The 24,095-nt window shown below is 46.7% G+C and overlaps 2 protein-coding genes and 2 pseudogenes across 4 annotated transcripts in view; all 4 read right to left on the bottom strand.

Annotated features, from left to right (window-relative positions):
• The window catches only part of LOC308581229 (zinc finger protein RFP-like), a 69,568-nt pseudogene that overhangs the window by 3,760 nt on the left and 41,713 nt on the right, over positions 1-24,095 (bottom strand). The gene's annotated exons all lie outside the window — the stretch shown is intronic.
• Positions 1-24,095, bottom strand: part of LOC308580742 (E3 ubiquitin-protein ligase TRIM7-like) — a 47,555-nt pseudogene that overhangs the window by 1,496 nt on the left and 21,964 nt on the right. The window contains exons 4-7 of the transcript XR_014013477.1: positions 18,683-18,913; positions 18,312-18,334; positions 3,958-4,079; positions 1,103-1,135 (exon numbers count right to left, since the gene is read on the bottom strand). The product of XR_014013477.1 is annotated as an E3 ubiquitin-protein ligase TRIM7-like (transcript). The remainder of the gene's footprint in view (positions 1-1,102; positions 1,136-3,957; positions 4,080-18,311; positions 18,335-18,682; positions 18,914-24,095) is intronic.
• On the bottom strand, positions 4,732-7,284 carry LOC308581096 (zinc finger protein RFP-like). Its single transcript, XM_081183569.1, has 4 exons — positions 6,742-7,284; positions 6,112-6,207; positions 5,568-5,798; positions 4,732-5,252 (listed from the first exon to the last, which is right to left on the bottom strand). Exons 1-4 carry the CDS (start codon positions 7,168-7,170, stop codon positions 5,226-5,228), a joined length of 783 nt encoding a protein of 260 aa, XP_081039695.1. The 5' UTR covers positions 7,171-7,284; the 3' UTR covers positions 4,732-5,225.
• Positions 12,781-17,246, bottom strand: LOC308581166 (E3 ubiquitin-protein ligase TRIM7-like). Its single transcript, XM_081183684.1, has 3 exons — positions 17,157-17,246; positions 16,158-16,190; positions 12,781-13,442 (listed from the first exon to the last, which is right to left on the bottom strand). The coding sequence occupies exons 1-3, from the start codon at positions 17,170-17,172 to the stop codon at positions 12,934-12,936; spliced, it is 558 nt and encodes a 185-aa protein (XP_081039810.1). The 5' UTR covers positions 17,173-17,246; the 3' UTR covers positions 12,781-12,933.

Raw genomic sequence — 24,095 nt, 5'->3', positions numbered from 1 at the left:
CAGATTATAAAAAGAACAACAATACCCAAAAAAGTATTTCTGGGCTCTGATTGACACTCCCTGTCTAAAATGTCCGGCTCGGGATTCTTGACAGGAGCGGTCAAGCAAGAACAAACATGATTATCTCTTTTGTTTGGTTAGAGCATTGCAGAAAATTGATAGTTCTGTCCTTTAAATTGACATCTATTACATAGTTGCTTCCTTTCGCTATGACTTGTTTTAATGCATTTATTGTTGCAATCCCAAGATAAGGGGCCTTTATTAAAGCCAAACCCAGTAAAACCTAGGAAGTGCCATTCCCACCTGTCACCTTCAATGCAAAGACCCCATCCTGGCTCCACAGACCGGATAGGCTGTATGACTCACATTTATGGAGTGGAAGCATCATGAGAAATTCATTTAAAAATTGGTCATTTAATCTGTCAACATGAACAGAATTTATAAATATTGCAGCTGTTGTATAAGGGATTATGATGATGACTGGAATGTCATTGAAATCAATAAGATTTTGGAACACAGAAATAAATACAAAAGCTGAGGGAAGACCCCCACCTTGCAGGGATGCTGGACCCCTGGAGTTCACACTCAGGCAGCCCCCAGCACCCTCCACTGACACCAGAACCCATTCACCTTCTCGCCCCCAAAGGTTGTTGCAGCCATTTTCTGGGCTATTTGTGTTCATGCACTATTCTGTCTTCCCCCCCATTTCCCACTCTTACACCTTACTCTTACATAAAAGGGGTGGGGATCTTGTATGGCTCAAAGGGATATTTCCCCCTCATGTGCCGGGAGCCTTTGGCTTCACACCAGCCCTGTGTCTTATTGAGATTCGGCACAGAAAAGCCAGGCATCATGGGCTGGGGGCTTCCTAAGAGTCTGCAGGATCAGGCCAAGAGCCCATCTAGCCCAGCAGGCTGCTCTCACTGATCATATGCATCCTGGAAATAAGGGGAAATAAGGCATGGAAGGAAGAGCTGCAGTGGCCTGGTCTTTTGAGAAGCAGATCCCATCTCTCCTGAATTTGTGCCCTGGGAAATGGCTGGGGAAACCGAGCCAGATGGGCAGGGTATCAATAATAAATTATTATTATGATTAAAAGTACCTTTTTGCAGCTGAAGTCCATATTCCACAGTCTCTGGAGAGAAAAAAAAGGGAACAGAGATTTAGCATCACACCATCATTCAGGTAACAAACCTGGAAAGAACAATATGAGCTCATGAGATTGAAGCCAGGTGTTGTGGACTATAATAATAATAATAATAATAATAATAATAATAATAATAATAATAATAATAATAAATTTTATTTATATCCCGCCCTCCCCAGCCGAAGCCGGGCTCAGGGCGGCTAACAACACTAAAATAGTGCAACATTATAAAAACATCATAAGAATTAATTAAAATCAAAATTGATGGCAACCATAAACTAAAGTATTGTAAAGATTGCCAAAGGAGGGAGTCAGGCTGTGCCCCAACCAAAGGCCTGGTGGAACAGCTCTGTCTTGCAGGCCCTGCGGAAAGATGTCAAGTCCTGCAGGGCCCTTGTCTCTTGTGACAGAGCGTTCCACCAGGTTGGAGCCGCAGCCGAAAAAGCCCTGGCTCTAGTTGAGGCCAGCCTAACCTCTCTGTGGCCTGTGACCTTCAAGATGTTTTTATTTGAGGACCGTAAGTTCCTCTGTGGGGCATACCAGGAGAGGCAGTCCCGTAGATACGAGGGTCCTAGGCCGTGTAGGGCTTTGAAGGTTAAAACCAGCACCTTAAACCTGATCCTGTACTCCACCGGGAGCCAGTGCAGCTGGTATAGCACCGGATGAATGTGATCCCGCAGCGAAGACCCCGTAAGGAGTCTCGCTGCGGCATTCTGCACCCGCTGGAGTTTCTGGGTCAGTCTCAAGGGCAGCCCCACGTACAAGTCCCATCATCCCTAACCACTGGCCATGCCAGCTGGAGATTATGGGAGTTGGCAGTTAAACCTACCTGAAACCTACCTTAAACTGAAACTCTCCATACTGGCTATCCCTGGATAACCAGGGCAGGGGTGATGTCAAGGTTCAGGCCTGCCGAAATCTTGGGTGGAGGAGCAGGACCCCCAGAAGATCTCCCCATCAACAACAAGGTCCAGACACCCCTGTTCCAGGACAGGAGGCCTCAACCCCAGGCCCCTCTGCTCCTGGCTGGCTCCTGGACAGCCCTCCTCTCTCCTGTCCCCCCCTTACATTAATCTCAGGGCCAAAGGAACAGAGGAGATGCCTGAAAAGCTGTAGGTGAGGCTACCTGGGAAATGGGTGAGATGCATGAAAGCACCTAAGGCCTGGCTGAGAGATGGGAAGAGGTCAAGTAGAACTTTTTACAGACAACTCACAACTCAAGGGTGGGTTACATTCCTGGGGATTGTGCATAAAGGCAAATAGAGCAAAGTCAAAACAACCCCCAGAATCACCCCTGCCATCAGAGATCTCAAGATGGACCTATGAGATTTCGCAGGAGCCTTTCAGAGTCCAGTAAGGTCTTAAAAGCAATTTGCGTGGTGACCAAACCCTTCATGGCACAAGCTTTCAAGCCCTTTACCTTGCTGACTGGAATCTGGGAGGCTCCCCCAAGATCTCGCAAGAGCTTCCAGAGCCCAGCAAGAAGGGTTTATACTCCTCTTTCAATTGCATAAGAAAAATCAGTTGTGAGTCATCTACATAGGAAAGTGTGACTTTTAGATATTGAAAAGGAATAAATACCGTATTTTTCGCCCCATAAGACGCACTTTTTCCCCTCCAAAAATGAAGGGGAAATCGGGGTGCGTCTTATGGGGCGAATGCCTGCAAGCCTCGCGCGCCCGGCAGGAGGTCCGACCGGGTGCGCGAGGCTTGGGGCGGCAGCCTGTCGCCCGAAGCACGGGGAGCCCTCTGGAGGGCTCCCCCTGCTTCGGGCGAGTGTCTGCAAGCCTCGCGCACCCGGCAGGAGGTCCCACGCACCGAGAAGCTTGGGGCGGGCTGAGCTCAGCACGCCCCAAGCTTCTGCATGCCGGCAAGCAGTCCGCTGCCGCCCCAAGCCTCGCGCACCCAGCGGGACCTCCTGCCTTGTGCGGGAGGCTTGGGGCGGCAGCGGACTGCTTGCGCGCACCGAGAAGCTTGGGGCCAGCTGAGCTCAGCCCGCCCCAAGCTTCTAGGTGCGCGCAAGCAGTCCGCTGCCGCCCCAAGCCTCGCGCACCCAGCGGGACCTCCTGCCTTGTGCAGGAGGCTTGGGGCGGCAGCGGACTGCTTGCGCGCACCGAGAAGCTTGGGGCCAGCTGAGCTCAGCCCGCCCCAAGCTTCTAGGTGCGCGCAAGCAGTCCGCTGCCGCCCCAAGCCTCCCGCACCCGGCAGGAGGTCCCGCTGGGTGCGCGAGGCTTGGGGCGGCAGCGGACTGCTTGCGCGCACCTAGAAGCTTGGGGCGGGCTGAGCTCAGCTGGCCCCAAGCTTCTCGGTGCGCGCAAGCAGTCCGCTGCCGCCCCAAGCCTCCCGCACAAGGCAGGAGGTCCCGCTGGGTGCGCGAGGCTTGGGGCGGCAGCGGACTGCTTGCGCGCACCTAGAAGCTTGGGGCGGGCTGAGCTCAGCTGGCCCCAAGCTTCTCGGTGCGCGCAAGCAGTCCGCTGCCGCCCCAAGCCTCCCGCACAAGGCAGGAGGTCCCGCTGGGTGCGCGAGGCTTGGGGCGGCAGCGGACTGCTTGCCGGCATGCAGAAGCTTGGGGCGTGCTGAGCTCAGCCCGCCCCAAGCTTCTGGATTAGCGCAGCGCACCTGGGGGGGAAATAAATTTTTTTTCCTTTATTTCCCCCCCTAAAATCTAGGTGCGTCTTATGGGCCGGTGCGTCTTATGGGGCGAAAAATACGGTAAACATTCCATTTTCCTGGCACTGCTAATGACCTGGAGCCTTTCATGAGCAATTTTAAATGCCCAGTATAAAACCCTCGCAGCCCTTCTTTCTTACCTTTGAATTTTTCCATGACTCCCTCCAGGAAGGGATTAATATCTCCGAAGTCCCAGATCCTCCACTTCAGGGCAGGAGGAAAAGCCACAGGAGGATCCTCTAAGTTCTCCTTCTCCTGAGACCTGGAGGAGAAGAACAAAGTCAAGCCACCATCTTTGCAATGCAAGGAGCTTTCTGACAAGGCAGGGGTCTCATCCTGATAATAAAGGCATGATGGATATATATCATGAAGACTAGGGAGCAGGATTTTCCTATGGCAAAAGGGAGCATCTAGAGAGCACCTAACAAGATGAAGGAAAACTGACACTCACTTGCTTCCAAAATATACTGAAGGAAATGTATGAATATGAGATTGAAGGTAAAGAAGCTGATATATGCAAATTATTATTTCTTAAAGAAAAGTGAACAATACTGGGTCCTTATGGAGAAATTTTAGCACTATACCAGTTTTAGTGAAGCATTTCACGCGATTAATGAGCAAAATAAAATGGATTTGGTATTTGCATTTCTGAAATATAAAGAAGTTTAGAATGCTTTAGAATGGCTTTTGCAATTCACATTATAAATGTATTTTAGCATAGTGGTTATATTTTAAAAATGGAGAAAACATTAGAATATTAAAAAATATTAAAGCAATATTTTCTAAACATGGAAGATTTTCAAAATTCAGGAGTATCTAAAATTGTCTGGAGGACAAGGCTCTCAGAGGCTACCCTTCACCATGGCTGGGCAAAGGCAGTGGTGTCTCTGAACTCCAGTAGCTGAAACCACAGGAGGGGAGTGTCCTCTGGGGCTCGGATCCTGATTGTGGGTTTCCCACAGGCTTCTGGTTAAGCACTGTGAAAACGGGATGCTGGACTGCATGGGCCACTGGCCGGATCCAGGAGCGCCCTTTCTCACCTTCTTATGTCTGAGGAAGAACCTGCAGAAGCCAGAAATACACTGGATATTTAAGGGTAAGTTATAGTGAAGATATTTACAAGCCAGTTTGGAATGTCCACTCGTTTTGTATCAATTGCAGAGTAAATGATTCCATCGCAGAGAAGGGCCTTCAGAGATATGCAATGGGAACAGCTTTCTGTCTGTTATTTTACAGTAGATGGGACCGATAGCTACCACAAAAATGTGTCCCTGTTTTTGTCTGTGATTTTGTGAAATTGACGATGGAGTCCTAAGCTATCTCTAGAAGGAGAAACTGGAGAGTGAGTTTCTCACTCGTTAAACAGGAACTTCTGTGGCATCAGAATAAGGCAGGGGTTTTACATCACTTACCTCTGCAAGAAGCTTCCAATATCCTGGAAGGAAAGAAAGAAAGATGTCAGTGGAGGCATTTCTGCAGTCAGTTATAAATACTAAGCAGCTGAGTGGCAACTGCTGGGAATCACAGGTTTGGAGAGCACTACTGGTTTTTAGGCTTCCCAGAGACCTCTGGTTGGCCAATGAGAGAACACGATGCTAGAATGAAGGGGCCTGTGGTTTGATCTAGAAGGGCCCCTTTTGCGACCCCGGGACTGATGCATTTCATTTTTCATTTAGTGTTTTCTTTCCAGTAGCATTTTAATGTGACTCAGCAGCACACTCCATCCTCTCACATCAGGATGAGGCCTCACCTGCAGGAGTTCACTCGCTGGTTCCTGAAGCTTCTCCTCCATCTCCCGGATGAGGCTGTCAAGAGAGGAGAGTTCCCTGGAGAGTCTGGCCAGGTGCTCCTCCCTTTGGGCTGCAATCTCCTTCTCCACTTCTGCCATCTGGGCCAGAATACGTTTCTCCTGTTCTTCCAGAAACTGGTGCAGTCGCCTGAACTCAGCCACCATCTTTTCCCTCTCTGCACCTGTTTGTTTCTGCAGCAAAGAGGTTGAAAGAAGAGAACAGTGGGCCAATATCAGGCATCTAGTCTGCTGTTGCAGGATGAGGAGGCCAGTTATCCCAATTCCCTTGGAAGGCCACTTCTGACATATTCAGCAGAGAAAGAACTTCGTAAAAACTTACAAGCCCACTCCCTCCTTCAAATGGTCTTTCATGCTCTGTGGGAGATCAGACCATTCACAAAGAAACCTCTTTCTGTATTCTATATTCATCCCCCCCACCCCCTACCCCGATATTGATTCTAGACTATAGCATTTTTCATCTTAAAGTAGTAACAATGATGCTTACAAGCAGGTCTTGGCTTTCCTTTTCTGTGTTTGCTGTAAATACTAGAATTTTCTCTCTCTCCTTCCTCACATTGTCTAGGCAGCTGCTGATCTGATCCTGAAAATAAAATAAAATCTAAATTGGGCCGCATTACAGATTAACAAGGAATCTGAATCGTATGTTTGCTCCCTGCCCCACATCTCTCGGTTTTTTGCAGTTTCCCCTTTTTCATCCCAGAGGAGGCAGAAATGGGGCCGCCCTGTATCAGAGCTGAGAAACATGGGGGGTTTGCTATTTCTCCCCTGCACTGAACACACCTCCAACATCTCCCCCCTCCTTTTTATTAAATTAACCCTAGATTTTTAATTTTTCCTCCCAGGGGAGTTACTGCAGCCTGCATTCAGGGGGACACTGCTGCACTTTAATTCCTTAAAAAGAAAAAGAAATGTTTATTGTATAAAGTTGCAGAAGTTTAATTTTATAAGGCTGCTCAAGATTCCTTTTGGGCTGCAAGTGGAGAGAATACATTGCAATTATTATTATTATTATTATTATTATTATTATTATTATTATTATTATTATTATTATTACTACAAGCCCCTCTTGTCTGCAGCTATTCCACCCCAAGAAAGACCCACTGCCTTTTCCCACCTTGTACTCCTGGGACGCCTCCTCCAGAGGAACCACCTCGTGGCTTTTGTGCTCCTTGGATACATTACACACCACACAGATGGGGCTTTGGTCCTCCTTGCAGAAGAGCTTCAGGGGCTCCTGGTGCTTCTCGCAGATCTTCCCCTTTCCTTCTCCTTCCTCTTTCCCCCCCAGATGGCTGAATTTCTTGGCTATTTCCACAACATTTGCCAGCTGCTGGTTTCGCCTGATGCTGCCTTGTTCCACCCTTTCCCTGCACTGAGGGCAGGAAGCCTCTCCCTCGGATTTCTCCCAGCACTGGACCAGGCAGGATCGGCAGAAGTTGTGCCCGCACTCCGGGATGATCACTGGATCCCTGAAATAATCCAGGCAAATGGAGCAAGTGGCTTCGTCGCGGAGATCTCGGACGGGACCCTCAGAAGCAGCCATGGCTGCTGCCTCGACAGGAAGAAAGAGTTGGTTTCGTTTTCTCTCTTTTCCGTCTGCAAATGGGCGTGCTTCCTTTCCAGGAAATTCAGCTGCGATCACTCAGGATCTCTGCTGCCTTGGGAGTTGGGTGGAGCTCCGAGCCGCTTTGATATAGTGGAAATATATATATTTTATTTTAAATGGAATGCTCATTCTTGGTGGCTGCTCTTTTAAGGAACCATTTCCCTGCGAGAGCTGGTGGAGTTTGTTGTTGTTGTCGTTTAACTATCAGCATGTCAGCCTCAGACTACTTTGCAAGCTGATGAATGAATTGCCCCCCCCCCGCCTTGCTCCATTGACATCTTCTTTCTAGTTAGCAGCCCCCACATACAGAGGAAAAACAGCCCAGCCCTCCATCCCGGTGCCAGGTTTTAGTGAGTCGTTCTGACAGAATCGTCGCGTCTGATAATGTGCAATAACCTCTGGACTCAGCTAAATGGTATCCAGATATTTGCCAGTCACACCACCTGACTCCCCCAATGACCCCAAATATTCCTCTGAAGTAAGGGAGGAAAATGGGGAAAGCCTTACCATTGAGTATTGCTTGCAAATCCTGTTTTAAGGGCATATTTGTGTATGAATAGGGTGAGCCTCTGACCTGGACTCAGGAACTAAAGTATTAACCATCACAAAATAATGGCCAGGCTGCCCTTTCTGGTTTCCAACTTCAAGCGTCATAGGGGGGTGGGCTGATGTAATCTCAAATAAAATCCCTGTTTCCTCTCCATCCTCCCCTCTAAACTAATGAATCTTCCTGCAGCCCAGGTGAATTTTTAAGCTGCTCTTCAGGTCCAGCTTCTTCCATTTCCCCCCCATCCACTGATCCCATCTCCAGTCTGTACATCCTCTCAGAAAAATTAACATTAACCATGGAACCTTTTATATTTATTTTTTGGTGTGTGGGAAGAGTTCTCACTCTTTTCACTTGTGATACTTTTTATCTTTATATACTGCTGAATTATTCTTTTTCGGTGGTTGACACATTCCTCATAAAATTATTTTAAAATCACACTTTTTAAAAAAATTCAGTGTTGATGCGCTGAACATTTTTCTCCGACGTTTCATTTGATCCATGCTGAAGTGAGGGTCCCCTTCTTAATTTGGGTCTATGTTCAAGTGTAAAAATGAAGGCAAAACAATTGAGGCTATTGCAAATCCACCAAAATCTGTTTTCAGTTTCATAATCTGGATCCTTGTGGATTATGATTCCTGCTGTCTGTGTGTTGACATTTTGCAGAAGGGTCTGTAACTGAATAAAAGGCTGAGGGGACAGTTCTGAAAACGTTTTGGGGTGGATGTTCTGGGAGGAAACCAAAAAGTAGCATGAGCAGCAGTTTATCCCAATGTACACACTAACCACAAGGCCAAATGGGCATCACAAAGTGGGAGAGGCATTGTGAAGGATATAAATAATAAATATTATTTTTATTACATATATCCTGAACTATCTGGATGTTTGACCAGATGTTAGACCAGGGCTTCAACTGGATGTTTGACCAGATTGACCAGGGCTTCAACAGAAGTGCCAGTCATATCAGCCAGAAAATCCTCCAGAGCCACTTGGATCCATCAACATCTGAGGGTGGACCATTCTCATGGGTCTCTCTCAACTCTGCAGAGGGGGGAAAGGTGCTGGAAAAGCCTAATTTCAACAGGAATTTAGCATCCTGCTCAATGAAACCTCCTGGCACAGAGGCAGTCTACCTCTGAATAAGCTGAAGATGTGGAGGTGAACAACAGGAAAGGGCTTTTGGTCTCAAACCTTTCGTCTTGCCAACTTTAAAAGGATGTGTAAGCCAGTGGCCAAAGTCATATGATGTGCTGTGTGAAGAAGTCCTTTCTCTAGGCAATCACCAAAACCTGTGAGCTAATTCTTTTGGTCTGTATCCAGAAAATAAAGGGTAGTCCTACATCTACTCAGAGTAAGGGGCATATCCATGGGAAGTGGGCACAGGGCTGAAGGCTTAATTTCCTCTCTGCTCCAGAGAGCTCAGAAGAGATAAGAAAGATGTGCTGCTTTAGCTCCAACAAATGTTGGAAGTGTAAAAAAAAAGAAGACACATTTTTTCATATGTGATGGAATTGTAAAATAATTAAAAATTATTGGGAAATTATATACAATGAAATGAAAAGAATGTTTAAGATAACTTTTAGCAAAAGACCAGAAGCTTTCTTGTTAAGAATCTCAGGTCAAGATTTGCCAAAAGAGAAGCAGAAAGTTTGTATGTATGCCACAACTGCGGCTGGGATGTTGCTAGCTCAAAGATGGAAAAACAATAAAGTACAAACTAAAGAAGAATGGCAAGGAAAACTGATGAAATACGCTAAAATGGCAAAACTAAATGAAAGACTTTGAGACAAAGACAATAGAGAGTTTAAGAAAGATTGGGAACCAATTATGTCATACCTAAAGAAATAATGTAAACAATACAGTGGTACCTCAGGTTAAGAACTTAATTCATTCTGGAGGTCTTCTTAACCGGAAACTAATGGGGCCTCCTGCTGCTGCTGCACGATTTCTGTTCTTATCCTGAAGCAAAGTTCTTAACCCGAGGTACTATTTCTGGATTAGCGGAGTCTGTAACCTGAAGCGTATGTATCCTGAAGCGTATGTAACCCAAGGTACCACTGTATAAGAAAACGAAATTTGTGCTGCTTTGGTTTCTTCCAATTTGAGAATTGCCGTTTGGGTGACTATGATAAAAATGTTGAATTAAAACGCCTCTCCCTATTTGTACACCACATCCGTTCGGCACAGGTTGCAATGCTTATGTTGAAAGGGGGGTGGGTGAACTATTGCAATTGGCATTCTTTTAGTTTTCCCCCTTCCATTTGCCCACAACTGACTGTATGTTTAAAAAGTAGGGTGTCAATAGGATACCTGCTCTCTCACTGACCTGGCAGATATGGCTGAGACACACTTCTCTCCTGGTGGTGGGATTCCCTCAAGCAAGGTATGGGCAGACTTCAGACTTGGGGAATTTGCTTCAATTTTTAATCGGAATGCTGAGATCCAGAAATGGACCCAGGTGCGAAATACGAGCTTTGCAGGGAAGCCCCTGAAATCTGCCCCTCACTCAAACTGGATTGACTCCGCCTGCAGACATTCAGGGTCAACACAGGAAGGTCTGAAGAGGAGCTACAACATAGAGAGGAGCTTTGCAGGGAGGGCTTTCAAGCACATCTCTGAAGGGACCTGTAATAAATGTAGGGGTTACTCGTGCGCAAGTTGGTGCCACTCCTGGCTAGTTTGCCTTGTTAAACCTTTTCTGTCTGGACAGCCCTACACTTCGTGGCTGTTCAGTCGCTAGCAGAATCCGTCAGTGAGCATTTCTTAAACCTTTTCCAGCATAAAAGTTGTTTGACTCCAAGTCTCCTCCTACTCTCCCTGCGCGGAAGTCTTCTGCGCAGGGAGGGCGTGGGTAGCGGAGGACCCGTGCTCTCCTCGCTGATCTCCGGCGAGGAGTCCTGGAGCCCCCTCGCCGATTCTCCCATCTGCCCCCCTTTATCCCTGGTGTTACGCAGATTTCCTCTCCCAGCTGGGCCCTTCTCCAGCATCGCTTGAGAGCCTCGCCTCCGCCTCTGGCTCCGATGTCAGTTCCCTGACAGGACCCTTGTTAAGATTTCAAATTCTGAGTGCACAGTGTGTTGGACTTGGGATGACAAGGCCCAGGTTCAAATGCCTTTTGACCATGAACTTGAATGTGTCTCCTTTTTCTAAGTCTCTCAGCTCAGCCTCTTCTACCTCACAGGGTTTCTCTGAGGATAAAACAGGAGATCACCCTCCCAAAATCCCTGGAGGAAGTGTCATGGGGAATGGATATTATACTGTTGAGTTTGAAACACCACAGGAGCAACAAGAAGTACAATCTTTAGTAGAATCAAACATGTTAGCGCATGAAACATATCCCCAAATTCTTTCAGGCCCGTTATACAAAAATATAAGAAAAGATCATCTCTAAAAATACAAATAAGTATCTGACTATTCATTACAAACCACCTTGGAGAAAATAATTGAATACATGGGAATTTACCACCCGCTCCTGAAATCCTCTAGATTGTCACTGTCCTCTCCTCAGAACTTCTGACAGAGGCTCTTCACCATCAGAGGGGATTTTGTTACATCAAGGCCCAAAACCTGCGTGGGGCGTTACGTTTCTGGGGTCAGCATGCAAAGGCGGTATTGCATAAGTCAGGAAGACCCCGGAAAATGCCCCCTAAGCAACCATCCCTACTTGTTTGAAGCCACAAATCTTGAGAGTTTTATGTAACCTTTCTTGCTGGAAAGCAAGGTGGACTTAGAAACTCTTTCCACCACTGCCAAAGCCCCCACCGCCACCACCCATTGCTTTCTGGGCTCTGGAGGCTCTTGTGAGATCTCTCACAGTCCCTTCCAACAATATTTCCTAGTCTCTCACCCTCTTTCCATTTATTAATTTGTGTTTTGACGAAGGGCTCCAGGCTGCGATCACACAAGTAAGTTGTGTGTGAGTTTTGGGCCGACTGTACTCAACTAAAAAAACTGGTCTCTGATTTTGTTGAATTGCCATATAAGCTTCCCTGAGTAGCAGCAAAAAAAGGAATTTTGGAACTTCCATCTCCATGACAGTGGAGGCTTGGGGGGGAAGGAAAGGGAATCTGAGGTTTTAAGTGATGCACATGCAGAACTCTGATTTTACTCAGAAAAGATGATGGTATTGTCTATAGAAATCTTAACTCAGACTTGGGGGTTGGAGAGAGAACTACTTCGAAACAGGAATGTGTGTGCGGTTGCTGTTGTTTCCTAAATTATTTTCTTGCCTCTTTCCCCCTTTGCACCTACTGCACTGAGAGAAATAGCCCATTCCCAAGTGAGAGAGAACAGGCAAGTTTGCGGACTGACAGGGGACCCAATCAATCAGTGTCATTTACAAAGCTGGCCTGAGAGAACTCATAACCCACCTGCTCTCAGCAGCCAGAAACACCATAACCAGACACTGGAGAGACCTGTCAGGAGTAAGCATGGACCAATGGTACCAAATAGTATGGGAAACAGCCCTACTAGAAAAATTAACTAATAAACTGAAACTGACACGGGGACAAACAGAAGAAGACGCCTTCACCTCGGTATGGCTCCCCTTTATCACATACACAGCCCAACAAGACAATGACAATAATCCACCAACAGCATACAAATCAATATGGCTAACCTGATGCAAAACACCCACCCACCTCACTCACACACGAAAACAAAGATCACCACAGCCAATCACAAGCAAACAATCACACCCTAGGCCAACCCCAACCTCTCTCACCACCAAAGGAACACAAGTGAACAACACAAGCAACGCTGACACCAAACTCTACATACATTAAACGTAATAGAAACACTGCCACCCGACCCCACCCCCATCCATCTTCCCTCGCTCCACCCCCTTTCTTTTTTCTTTTTCTTTTCTTCTCCCCCTAATGCCTCAACAAATGAAACGGATTTGTAAAAATGTTACATAAAAAAACAACAACGAGGCACTGCACTTCTGTAAAATAAGAAAATCCTTAATAAAATATTAAAAAAACAACAAAGCTGGCCTGAGAAAGGAGAGTTGCATCATGATTGACACAAGGGATAGCCAATCACACTTCTGCAAATACGGTTTCTCCTTGTTCCTGTCAGCTCCATCCAGAAGAGGCGACTGAATATGTCGTGATGGCAATGAATATATGCTTGTCTGTCTGCACTCTCAGTCAAGAGAGTCTCAGGTTCGCTTTCTCACTCACATAAAACAAGGGCTGGAGGGTCTCTCCTGAGAAGGAGGCTTCTGAGAATGAGTGGAGAAGGGCTGCTGTATCTGCATTGTAAAAGGACACTCGTCCCCCTTCGCAGTTCAGGGCAACTCGGATCCTCTTGGGCTCCTCACTTGGAACAGGGGCCTTATGGGGGGAGCATAACTTGTACTCACCAAGCCACTTCCCCAAACCCCAGATCCTATCCCTAGGACCAAAAGAGAGAAAACCCTTCCTCTTCACAGACTTTCTGGCAACCCCCACCTCCCATCTCTCCTCTCTTCCCACAATGACCTCCCAGAAATGTCTGCCTGACGTGAAACCCTCACATCCCAGCACATAGAAATGTGTGTCAAATCTCTCAGGGTTGTTTGACAGGTCTTGACGCACTTCTCCCCATCTCACACTCTTTCGATCCTCAGACAGGATGAGGCGGGGATGTGCTGTGTCTGGATCCAACGTTACATTTTCTGTGGGGGCAGAGGAGGAAAGAGAAGAGAAACAACGTCAACCGGGAAGCTGACTTTTCTTTAGGCACATGACAGAAATAGCATCCGCTCTGAAATGAACAGGGACTCCATGGCTCAGCATTTGAGACAGGGATGTCCATCAAGTTCTTAATAATGATTCCTGAAACATTTGCAGTTCTTTCAAGGGTTCAAAGTACTTAACACACATTATCCACATAGAACCCTTGCAACGTCCCTGTAAGTTAAGTCAATCTTGGTACAGTGGTAGCTCTGGTTACGTCCACTTCATGTTACGTTCTTTCAGGTTACGTCCTGTGGCGACCCGGAAGTAGCGGAAAGGGTTACTTCCAGGTTTCGCCTATCACACATGCACAAACACGCAAAATGACATCACGCGCATGTGCAGAAGCGGTGAATCACGACCCGTGCATGCGCAGTCACGCCGCTACGGGTTGTGACCTTTTCATGTTGTAAACGGGCCTCTGAAACGGATCCCACTCGCAACCAGAGGTAACACTGTATACCCATTTTTCAGATGGGAGGACTAAGGCTGAGAGACAGTGGCTTCTCTAAGGCCACCCCCCCTACAGTTCATGGCTGAAGGGAGTCCAAGCAGGGACTCCCTAATTCACACCTTAATCTTTTACCTCACATCACATGCCAGACCATGCTTGACAGGACAGGTAAAACTGGCAGGAGGTGCTCTTGCTCTCCCTGAAACCACCATTCAATTTTCAGTTACATATTTAATGTAATGTTATAGCCCATCCTTCCACATAGTTCCACATAAAAAGAACAACAATACATAAAAAGGTATTTGCATTCTCTGATTCATATTCCCTGCATTCTCTGATTCATATTCCCTGCATTCTCTGATTCATATTCCCTGTCTAAAATTCTTGACAGGAGCCGTCAAGCAAGAACAAACTTTGTTGATATAAAAGGCTTTCTTTTCCTATGAATTGTGTTAATGCGTTTATTGTTGCAAGCCCAAGATAAAAGGCGAGAAATGTTTAATTTTTTATTTTTAAAAAGATATATATAACTTTATTATAGCCAAACCCAGTAAAACCTAGGAAGCACCATTCCCACCTGTCACCTTCAACGCAAAGACCCCACCCTGGCTCCCCAGACCTGATTGGCTATATGACTCGTCTTTTTCTTCACTGTTCCTCACATTTATGGAAAAGGGGGGCAGTGGAAGCATCACAAGAAAGCCATTTAAAAATTAGTCAGGCTGGTGGACATTAGGAAGAAGATCTGCTCTGCAGTCCTCCCCTCGCCCCGCTCCTGCCATGTTATGGAAAGTTTGTCAAGCAATTTCTTTTTAAAGACACACATTTATATATCAGCCTTTGGAAATTAAATGTGATACTGGATGTTGCCAGTGCATTTTTTTGTTAAATGTAATTGGTTTTTCTAGTTTATTGTTGTATTGATTGGCCGTTATGCATTTTGCTCACTGCTGTTGTTTGAAAGAATCACAGAATATAATTTTAAAGATAAGTAAGTTTAACTTTATGCTGCCACCTGCTGCCCCTTTTCCAGCTCTTATGATTCCCTTTTTGTGGTGTCCAGGATCAGGCCAGACTACACTTTTGTCTTCCCATTGAGCCGTTCCCCCTGGTCTGTGGTGCAATTCTGCCCTGCTCTTTTAAGTTACACAGGTTTCTCTAGTCCGCCATCATGTTTAAGCAGAGTCATGTCTCCCCTCCAACACAAAAACTGAGGGAGGACCCCCATCTTGCAGGGAAGCCGGACCCCTGGAGTTCACACTCAGGCAGCCCCCACCTATCTCCACTGACACCAGAACCCATTCACCTTCTAGCCCCCAAAAGTAGTGGCAGCCATTTTCTGAGCTATTTGTGTTCATGCATTTCCCACTCTTACACCTTATTCTCACATAAAAGGGGTGGGGATCTGGTATGGCTCAAAGGGATATTTCCCCCTCATGTGCCAGGAGCCTTTGGCGTCACACCAGCCCTGTGTCTTATGGAGATTGGGCACAGAAAAGCCAGGCATCCTGGGCTGGGGGCTTCCTAAGAGTCTGCAGGATCAGGCCAAGAGCCCCTCTAGCCCAGCAAGCTGCTCTCACGGAACAGAGGCCTCTGGGAAATAAGGGGAAATAAGGCATGGATGGAAGAGCTGCAGTGGCCTGGTCTGTTGAGAAGCGGATGCCCCTCTCTAGAAGTTCTGGCTGTGTTTGATCTTGAAATGGCTGAGGAAACAGCACGGTATAAATAAATTACTACCGTATTTTTCGCCCTATAGGACGCACTTTTTCCCCTCCAAAAATGAAGGGGAAATGTGTGTGCATCCTATGGGGCGAATGCAGGCTTTCGCTGAAGCCTGGAGAGCGAGAGGGGTCAGTGCGCACCGACCCCTCTCGCTTTCCAGGCTTCAGGAAGCTCTGCGCAACCCTCGGGAGACCGGCACCACTTCGCGCCCACCTCCCGATGGCTGCGCAGAGCTGCCTGCATTCCGAAGCCTGGGGAGACCAGCGCGACTTCCCGCTGGCATCCCTAGGCTTGCGGATAGCAGGCTGTTCTCGGGGCTGGGATTGGGGGAAGCTCGGGCTTCCCCCGCGCCAGCCCCACGCTGGGGGGAAATAATTTTTTTTTCTTTATTCCCCCCCCCCAAAAAAAACTAGATGCGTCCTATGGGGTGGTGTGTCCTATGGGGCGAAAAATACGGTATTATTATTATTAAATGTACCTTTTTGAAGCTGAAGTCCATATTCCACAGTGTCTGGAAGAGGAAAGGGAACAGAGATTTAGCTTCACACTATCATTTAGATCACAAACCTGGAATGAACAATATGAGCTCATGAGATTGTAGCCAGGTGCTGTGGACTACAAGTTCCATCATCCCTAACCACAGGCCACGCCAGCTGGAGATTATGGGAGTTGCAGTTAAAACTATCTGAAACTCATCCTACTGGCTATCCTGCGTAAGGCCATGTCAAGGTTCAGTCCTGCCCAAATCTTGGGAGGAGAAGCAAGACCCCCAGAAGATCTCCCCATCAATAACAAGATCCAGACATCCCTGTTCCAGGATGGGAGGCCTCAGCCCCAGTCGCCTTTGCTCCTGGCTGGCTCCTGGACAACCCCCCTTCTTCCCTCCTTCTGCCTCCCTTACATCAATCTCAGGGCCAAAGGAACAGGAGAGATGCCTGAAAATCTGTAGGTGAGGATACTTGAGAAATGGGTGAAATACGTGAAAGCACCCGAAGCCTGGCTGAGAGATGTACAGAGGTCAAGAACAACGTTTTACAGACAATTCACAACTTAAGGGAGGGTTACATTCCTGGGGATTGTGTATAAAGGCAAATTGTGCAAAGTCAGAACGATACCTGGAATCATCCCTTGCCACGAGATTTCGCAGGAACCTTTCAGAGCCCAGTAAGGTGATTTGCACGGTGGCCAAACCCTTCATGGCAAGAACTTTCAAGCCCTTTACCTTGCTGACTGGAATCTGGGAGGCTCCCCCAAGATCTCGCAGGAGCTTCCAGAGCCCAGCAAGAAGGGTTTATCCTCCTCTTTCAATTGCATAAGTAAAATCAGTTGTGAGTCATCTGCATAGGAAAGTGTGACTTCTAGATATTGAAAGAGAATAAATAAGCGTTCCAGTTTCCTGGCTCTGCTAATGACATGGAGCATTTCATGAACCATTTTAAATGTCCAGTATAAAATATTTTCAGCCCTTCTTTACTACCTCTGAATTTTTCCATGACTCCCTCCAGGAAGGGATTAATATCACAGAAGTCCCAAATCTTCCACTTCAGGGCAGGAGGAAAAGGCACAGGAAGATCCTCTAAGTTCCCCTTTTCCTGAGACCTGGAGGAGAAGAACAAAGTCAACCCTCCTTCCTTCCAATGCAAGGAGCTTTCTGACAAGGCAGGTGTCTCATCCTGATGATAAAGGCATGATAGATATATATCCTGAAGACTAGGGAGCAGGATTTTCCTATGGCAAAAGGGAACATCTAGATAATGTGTGGATCTACAGAGCATCTAGGAAGGTGAAGGAAAACTGCTACACACACCTGCTTCCATAATATACTGAAGGAAATATATGGAGATCAGATTGAAGGTAAAGAAGCTGATATATGCAAATTAATATTTAGAGGAAAAATTAAGAATACAAGGTCCTTAGAGATTTAGAACTACATCAGTTTTAGTGAAGCATTTCAAATCATTAAAATTATTAATATTTTGTAGCCCAGTGCTTACATTTAAGTAGAGAGGAATATCAGAAATTAAATCTGTCTTTTCTAAACGTGGAAGATTTAAAAAAATTGAAGATGTTTCAAGGCTCTCAGCGGCTACTATTCATGATGCCAAAGGCAGTGGTGCCTCTGAAACCACAGGAGGGGAGTGTCCTCTGGGGCTCGGATCCTGCCCATTGGTTTCCCACAGGCTTCTGGTTAAGCACTGTGAAAAGAGGATGTTGGACTAGATGGGCCACTGGCCGGATCCAGCAGGGCCCTTTCTCACCTTCTTATGTCTGAGGAAGAACCTGCAGAAGCCAGAAAGACACTGGAAATTTAAGGGTAAGTTATAGTGAAGATGTTTACAAGCCCCTTTGGGATGTCCCCCCTTTTTGTATCAATTGGAGAGGAAATGAATCCATCACAGAGAACGGCCTTCAGAAATATGCAGTGGGAATAGCTTCCTGTCTATGATTGTAGATGGGACCAATAGCTACAAATGACTAAGAAAACATGTCCCTGTTTTGGTTTGCGATCTTGTTAAATGGATGGTGGAGTCCTAAATTATCTCTGGAAGGAGAAACTGAAGAGTGAGTTTCCCACCTGTTAAACAGGAACTTTTGTAGCAATATAATAAGGCAGGGGTTTTCCATCACTTACCTCTGCAAGAAGCTTCTGATATCCTGGAAGGAAAGAAAGAAAGATGTCAGTGGAGCAATTTCTGCAGTCAGTTATAAATAATAAGCAGTTGAGCGACAATTGCTGGGAATCACAGGTTGGGAGAGCACTACTGTTTTTTAGGCTTCCCAGTGACCTCTGGTTGGCCAATGCAAGAACAGAATGCTAGAATGAAGGGGCCTGTGGTTTGATCTAGAAGGGCCCTTTTTGCAACCCCAGGACTGACGCCTTTCACCCTTCATGTACCAATTGTTTTCTTTGCAGCAGGTTCTTTGCGGTGGGGGGGGGCATGTTATCCTGCCTATAGTCTGAAGCATCACACTCCACCCTCTCGCATCAGGATGAGGCCTCACCTGCAGGAGTTCACTCGCTGGTTCCTGAAGCTTCTCCTCCATCTCCCGGATGAGGCTGTCAAGAGAGGAGAGTTCCCTGGAGAGTCTGGCCAGGTGCTCCTCCCTTTGGGCTGCAATCTCCTTCTCCACTTCTGCCATCTGGGCCAGAATACGTTTCTCCTGTTCTTCCAGAAACTGGCGCAGTCGCCTGAACTCAGCCACCATCTTTTCCCTCTCTGCACCTGTTTGTTTCTGCAGCAAAGAGATTGAAAGAAGAGAACAGTGGGCCAATATCAGGCATCAAGTCTTCTCTTGCAGGATGAAGAGGCCAGTTATCCAAATTCCCTTGGAAGGCCACTTCTGACATATTCAACAGAGAACGAGCTTCATAAAAACTTACAAGTCCACCACCTCCTTCAAATGGTCTTTCATGCTCTGTGGAGATCAGGCTGTTCAAAAAGAAACCGCTTTCTGTATTCCATATTCTCCCCCCCCCCCCCAGATATTGATTCTAGACTACAGCAATGATACTTACAAGCAGGTCTTGGCTTTCCTTTTCTGTGTCTGCTTTAAATACTAGAATTTTCTCTCTCTCCTTCCTCAGATTGTCTAGGCAGCTTCTAATCTGATCCTGAAAAGAAAACAAGATCCAAGTTGGGCTGCGCTACACATTAACACAACATTAACACAACTCCCTGCCAGATGAGGAAGAAATGCGGCTGCCCTATATCAGAGCTGAGAAACATGGGGGATTTGCTATTTATTCCCCACACTGAACACACTTCCAACATGTCCCCCCTCCTCTTTACTAAATTAACCCTAGATTTTTAATCTTTCCTCCCAGGGGAGTTACTGCAGCCTGCATTCAGGGGGACACCGGTGCACTTTAATCCCTCAAAAAGAAAAATAAATGTTTATTGTATTAATTTTTAGAAGTTTAGTTGTATCAGGAGAATACCTTTTGGGCTGCAAGTTGAGAGAATACATTACAATATGATCATTATCATCATTATCATTATTGGAAGCCCCTTTTGTCTGCAGCTCTTCCACCCCCAAGAAAGACCCACTGCATTTTCCTACCTTGTACTCCTGGGACGCCTCCTCCAGAGGAACCACCTCGTGACTTTTGTGCTCCTTGGATCTGTCACACACGACACAGATGGGGCTTTGGTCCTCCTTGCAGAAGAGCTTCAGGGACTCCTGGTGCTTCTCGCAGACCCTCCCCTTTCCTTCCCCCTGCTGTTTCCCCCCCAGATGGCTGAATTTCTTGGCTATTTCCACAACATTTGCCAGCTGCTTGTTTCTCGTGATGCTGCTTTGCTCAACATTGAGGGCAGGAAGCCTCTCCCTCGGATTTCTCCCAGCACTGGATCAGGCAGGATCGGCAGAAGTTGTGCCCACATTCATGAATAATCACTGGATCCCTGAAATACTCCAGGCAGATGGGGCAAGTGGCTTCCTCGCAGAGATCCCGGACGGGACCCCCAGAAGCAGCCATGGCGGAGTCACCGGGAAGAGGGAGCTGGTTTCGTTTTCTCTCTTTTCCGTCAGCAAATGGGAGGAATCCCTTTCCAGGAAATTCAGGTGTGATTACTCAGGATCTCTGTTGCCTTGGAGATGGGTGGAGCTCCGAGCCGCTTTGATATGGTGGAAATATATTAAGCCATCCTTGGTGGCTGCTCGTTTAAATAACCATTTCCCTGTGGGAGCTGGTGGAGTTTGTTGTAGTTTTGTTGACTATCAGCACGTCAGGCTCAGACCACTTTGCAAGCTAATGAATGAACTGCCGTCCCCCTCCCCCGCCTTGCCCCATTCACAGCTTCTTCTTCTTCTTCTTCTTCTTCATTGAATTTATATACCACCGTATACCTGGAGGTCTCAGGGCAGTTCACAGAAAAAATCACAACATGTATAAAAGAATAAAAACAACAACGCAATAATATTTTAAAAGGGTATAGGATGTCAATCAGATTAACCAAAGGCCTGGTTAAAAAGGAACGGTTTTGCCTGGTGCCTAAAGGTCTATAATGAAGGCGCCAGGCAAACTTCCCTGCTGGGGAGAGCATTCCACAGACATGGAGCCACTGCAGAGAAGGCCCCGTTCTCCTGTTACCATAAGAGGAATGCAGCCGTTTGTCACTTTATTCAGAGAGGACATGAACCAAACAAGTGACTCCATTGGGAAAGCTGCCTGGGGGAGGGACAAGAGGCGGGCTTCCTCTCCCGAGTGACCCAAAAGCAAGCCAATCAGTGCTGTGTCGAAAGCTGGTCTGAGAAGGGAGAGTTGCAGCAGGACTGAGACAAGGGCCAGCCAGTCTCAATCCTGCACATAGGGCTTCTCCCTGGAGTTAAAGAAGGGCTTGAGGGTCTCTCCTGAGGAGGTGGATGCTGAGAATGGATGGAGAAGGGCTGCTGGATCTGCATCGTGGAAGGACAGGTGAGAGTTCAGGGTCCCTTGGATCCTCTTGGGCTCCTCAAGCAGGGACAGAGCAGAGGTATAAGGAGGAAGGAGGGGCCATACTCACCTTCCCATTTCCCCACCTCCCAGATCCCATCCTCAGCACAAGGAGCGAACTTGCCCTTCCTTCTCACAGGCTTCCTGGCTCCCCCTACAGCCCAAGGCCCCTCACTCCCTACAGTGACCTCCCAGATATGTCTGCCCACTGTGATCCCCTCTTACCCCCGCACATGGGGACGTGTGTGTCTAATCTCCCAGGATTGTTGGGGAGATCTGCATCTCCATCTCTATCACACTCTCTTGATCCTCAGACAGGATGAGGCAGGATCCAAAGTTGTGTTTTCTGGGGGGCAGATGAGGAAAGAGGACAGAAACAGCAGGAGCTCAGAGATGAACTTTTCTTTAGACCAGTGTTTCCCAACCACTGTTCCACGGCACACTAGTGTGCCGCGAGATGTTGCCTGGTGTGCCGCGAGATGTTGCCTGGAGGGAGGCGGGCGAGTCAGGCGGCGAGAGGCGGGGCGGCGGCGGCGAGGAGAGGCCGCCCAGCGCGGGGCTCTCGCCGTCTGCCTGCCTGGCTGCCTGCGAGCTCGGCGGGCAGCGCCTCCGTCCGCAGCGCCCGCCTCGCGGCTCTCATTCCCTGCCCCTGCCAAAGCTCACCCAGCCAAGCCGCGCTCTCCTTCCTGCCTCGCTTTGCTGCCTCCTCCCCCCCCACCCCCAAAGCTTGGAGGTTCCCCGGCAAGGGGGAGGGAAAAAATTTGAAACTTACACTTTCGTGCGTCCCTCCCGGCGTGACGCTGTGTGCTGACGTAACGGGGCTGTAATGGTGGTGTGCCTCGAGATTTTTTTCATCAAACAAGTGTGCCTTTGCCCAAAAAAGGTTGGGAAACACTGCTTTAGACCCATGAGAGAAATTTCATTCCCGCTCAATGCCCTGCGTTCGGGATGCTCCACAAGTTCGCAATAATAATTCTTGAAACCATTTGTTCTTTCAAGTGTTCCAAAGCACTTCAAGCGCATTATCTGCACAGAATCCTTACAGGGACCCTGCATGTTAAGTCACTTTTATCATCCTCATTTTTCAAGCGGAAAGTCTGAGGCTGACAGAACACGAGGCCCCAGTTTCCAACTCCCCCCAGAACTGGCTCAGGCAGGCTCTGCAAAAGTTGTGCCCACAATCGGGGATGATCTCTGGATCCCTTGAATCCAGAGCAAGTGGAGCAAGTAGCTTCCTCGCAGACGTCCTGCATGGATTGCAGCCATGGGGCGGTGTGTGTTGGGGGTTAAGTTTCACTCTCTTTTGCCCATTCAAGAACTGGGGGGGTTTTCCTTTCCAGGAAATTGAAGCCGGTGACGCATGGTCTCTGCTGCCCCCTGTAGGTGTGAAGGTAGCTGGACTTCAGAGCCTCTTTCATATGTACAGTATTTTTAAAATTTTAAGAATGGTAGTGGGAAAGATGGGAAAAGGTCGCTTCTGAAGTCATAGAACATAGGATGGAAGCTAGTGTATTTTTAATCTGCTGTACAACTCCTAGCTTTCCCCCACTGATCCCATCTACCACCTGCCCATGTGGAAGAGAACTTTTATTGAAAAAACTTTTATTGTCATTCCTCTGAAAATTGAAAAGTTTCTTCACGGGCAGTATTTTATGATCTATTTCTTTCTTTCTTTTTTTAATAAAGTTTTTTATTTATACAGCAAGAAAAAAACACCAGAAAAATCCCAAAATACCAAATTACAGACAAATTACAAAAATAACCATAGACACATAATTTTCTTAGCAAACAATAAAACATCTATTGGTCTTAACACTAAAGACCCAACCTCCCGTCTATTCCATATTTCAAATTAATATTACTTATTGCCAATACACATTTTTTTCATAATTAAACTTATTTTCCATAAATCTAATTTCTTATATCTACCTTGCAACTATTACTGAAGTTCCTCGAATGCTGCAACAGAATTTAAACTACTATATTTATTTTCCAAATATTCTTTGAAAACCTCCCATTTAGAAACAAATTCCTGTTTTGATTTATTCTTTATTCTTTCTGATAAACCATCTAATTCGGCATATTCTGTCAGCTTTTGGATCCAATCTTGTATAGAGGGGATTTCATTACTCTTCCATTTTGCTGCGATCAAAACTCTTGCTGCCGTCGTCGCATATAAAAAGATACCCTTCCTCTTTTGTGGAATATCCAAATCTGTTATTCCCAGGAGTTAGGCCTCTGGTTTTTTATTGAAAGAGATCTTTAGCATTTTTTGCAGTTCTGCATGTATACTCTCCCAGAATACCTGTATTTTCCTACATATCCACCACATATGGTAGAATGTTCCTGAGTCTCCGCATCTCCAACAATTACCGTATTTTTTGCACCATAACACTCACTTTTTTCCTCCTAGAAAGTAAGGGGAAATGTCTGTGCGTGTTATGGAGGAAATGCCTACGGGTGGCATGCCTACGGATTTTCCTCCTCTGAAAACTACGTGCGTGTTATGGTCGGGTGCGTGTTATACAGCGAAAAATACGGTACCTGAAACATTTTTATGCATTTTTGAAAGTTTCCATGGTGTTGGATACCATCGATGTTGCATTTTTTGAAAGTTCTCTCTAATTGTGTAACAATTTATGAATTTCCAATTGATCTTCCATAAATTTTCCCATTGGGCCATGGTTATTGAATAGCCAAAATCCTGGGACCACCTCACCATTGGCACTGTTACCTCCTCCTCGACTGTCCAGTCAAGGAGGAGTCGGTAAGTTTTGGAAAGCGTTTTTCTTTTAGAATTTACAAGATCAGATTCGAACCGGGAAGTTTCTGTTAAGAACCCCTTTTGTTTGTCAGATTTAAATTTTTCAAATAACTGATGGTATTGGAACCAGTCTGAAATGTGTTCTCTTATTTCCTCAAAGTTTTTTAATTTTATTTGGTTATCTTCATTTTTAGAAGTATTTTATATGTTGGCCA

This window comes from Podarcis bocagei, assembly GCF_964188305.1.
Source record: "Podarcis bocagei genome assembly, chromosome: 2".
Classification (NCBI taxonomy): Eukaryota; Metazoa; Chordata; class Lepidosauria; order Squamata; family Lacertidae; genus Podarcis; species Podarcis bocagei.
This window is presented reverse-complemented; position numbering and strand designations above follow the sequence as displayed.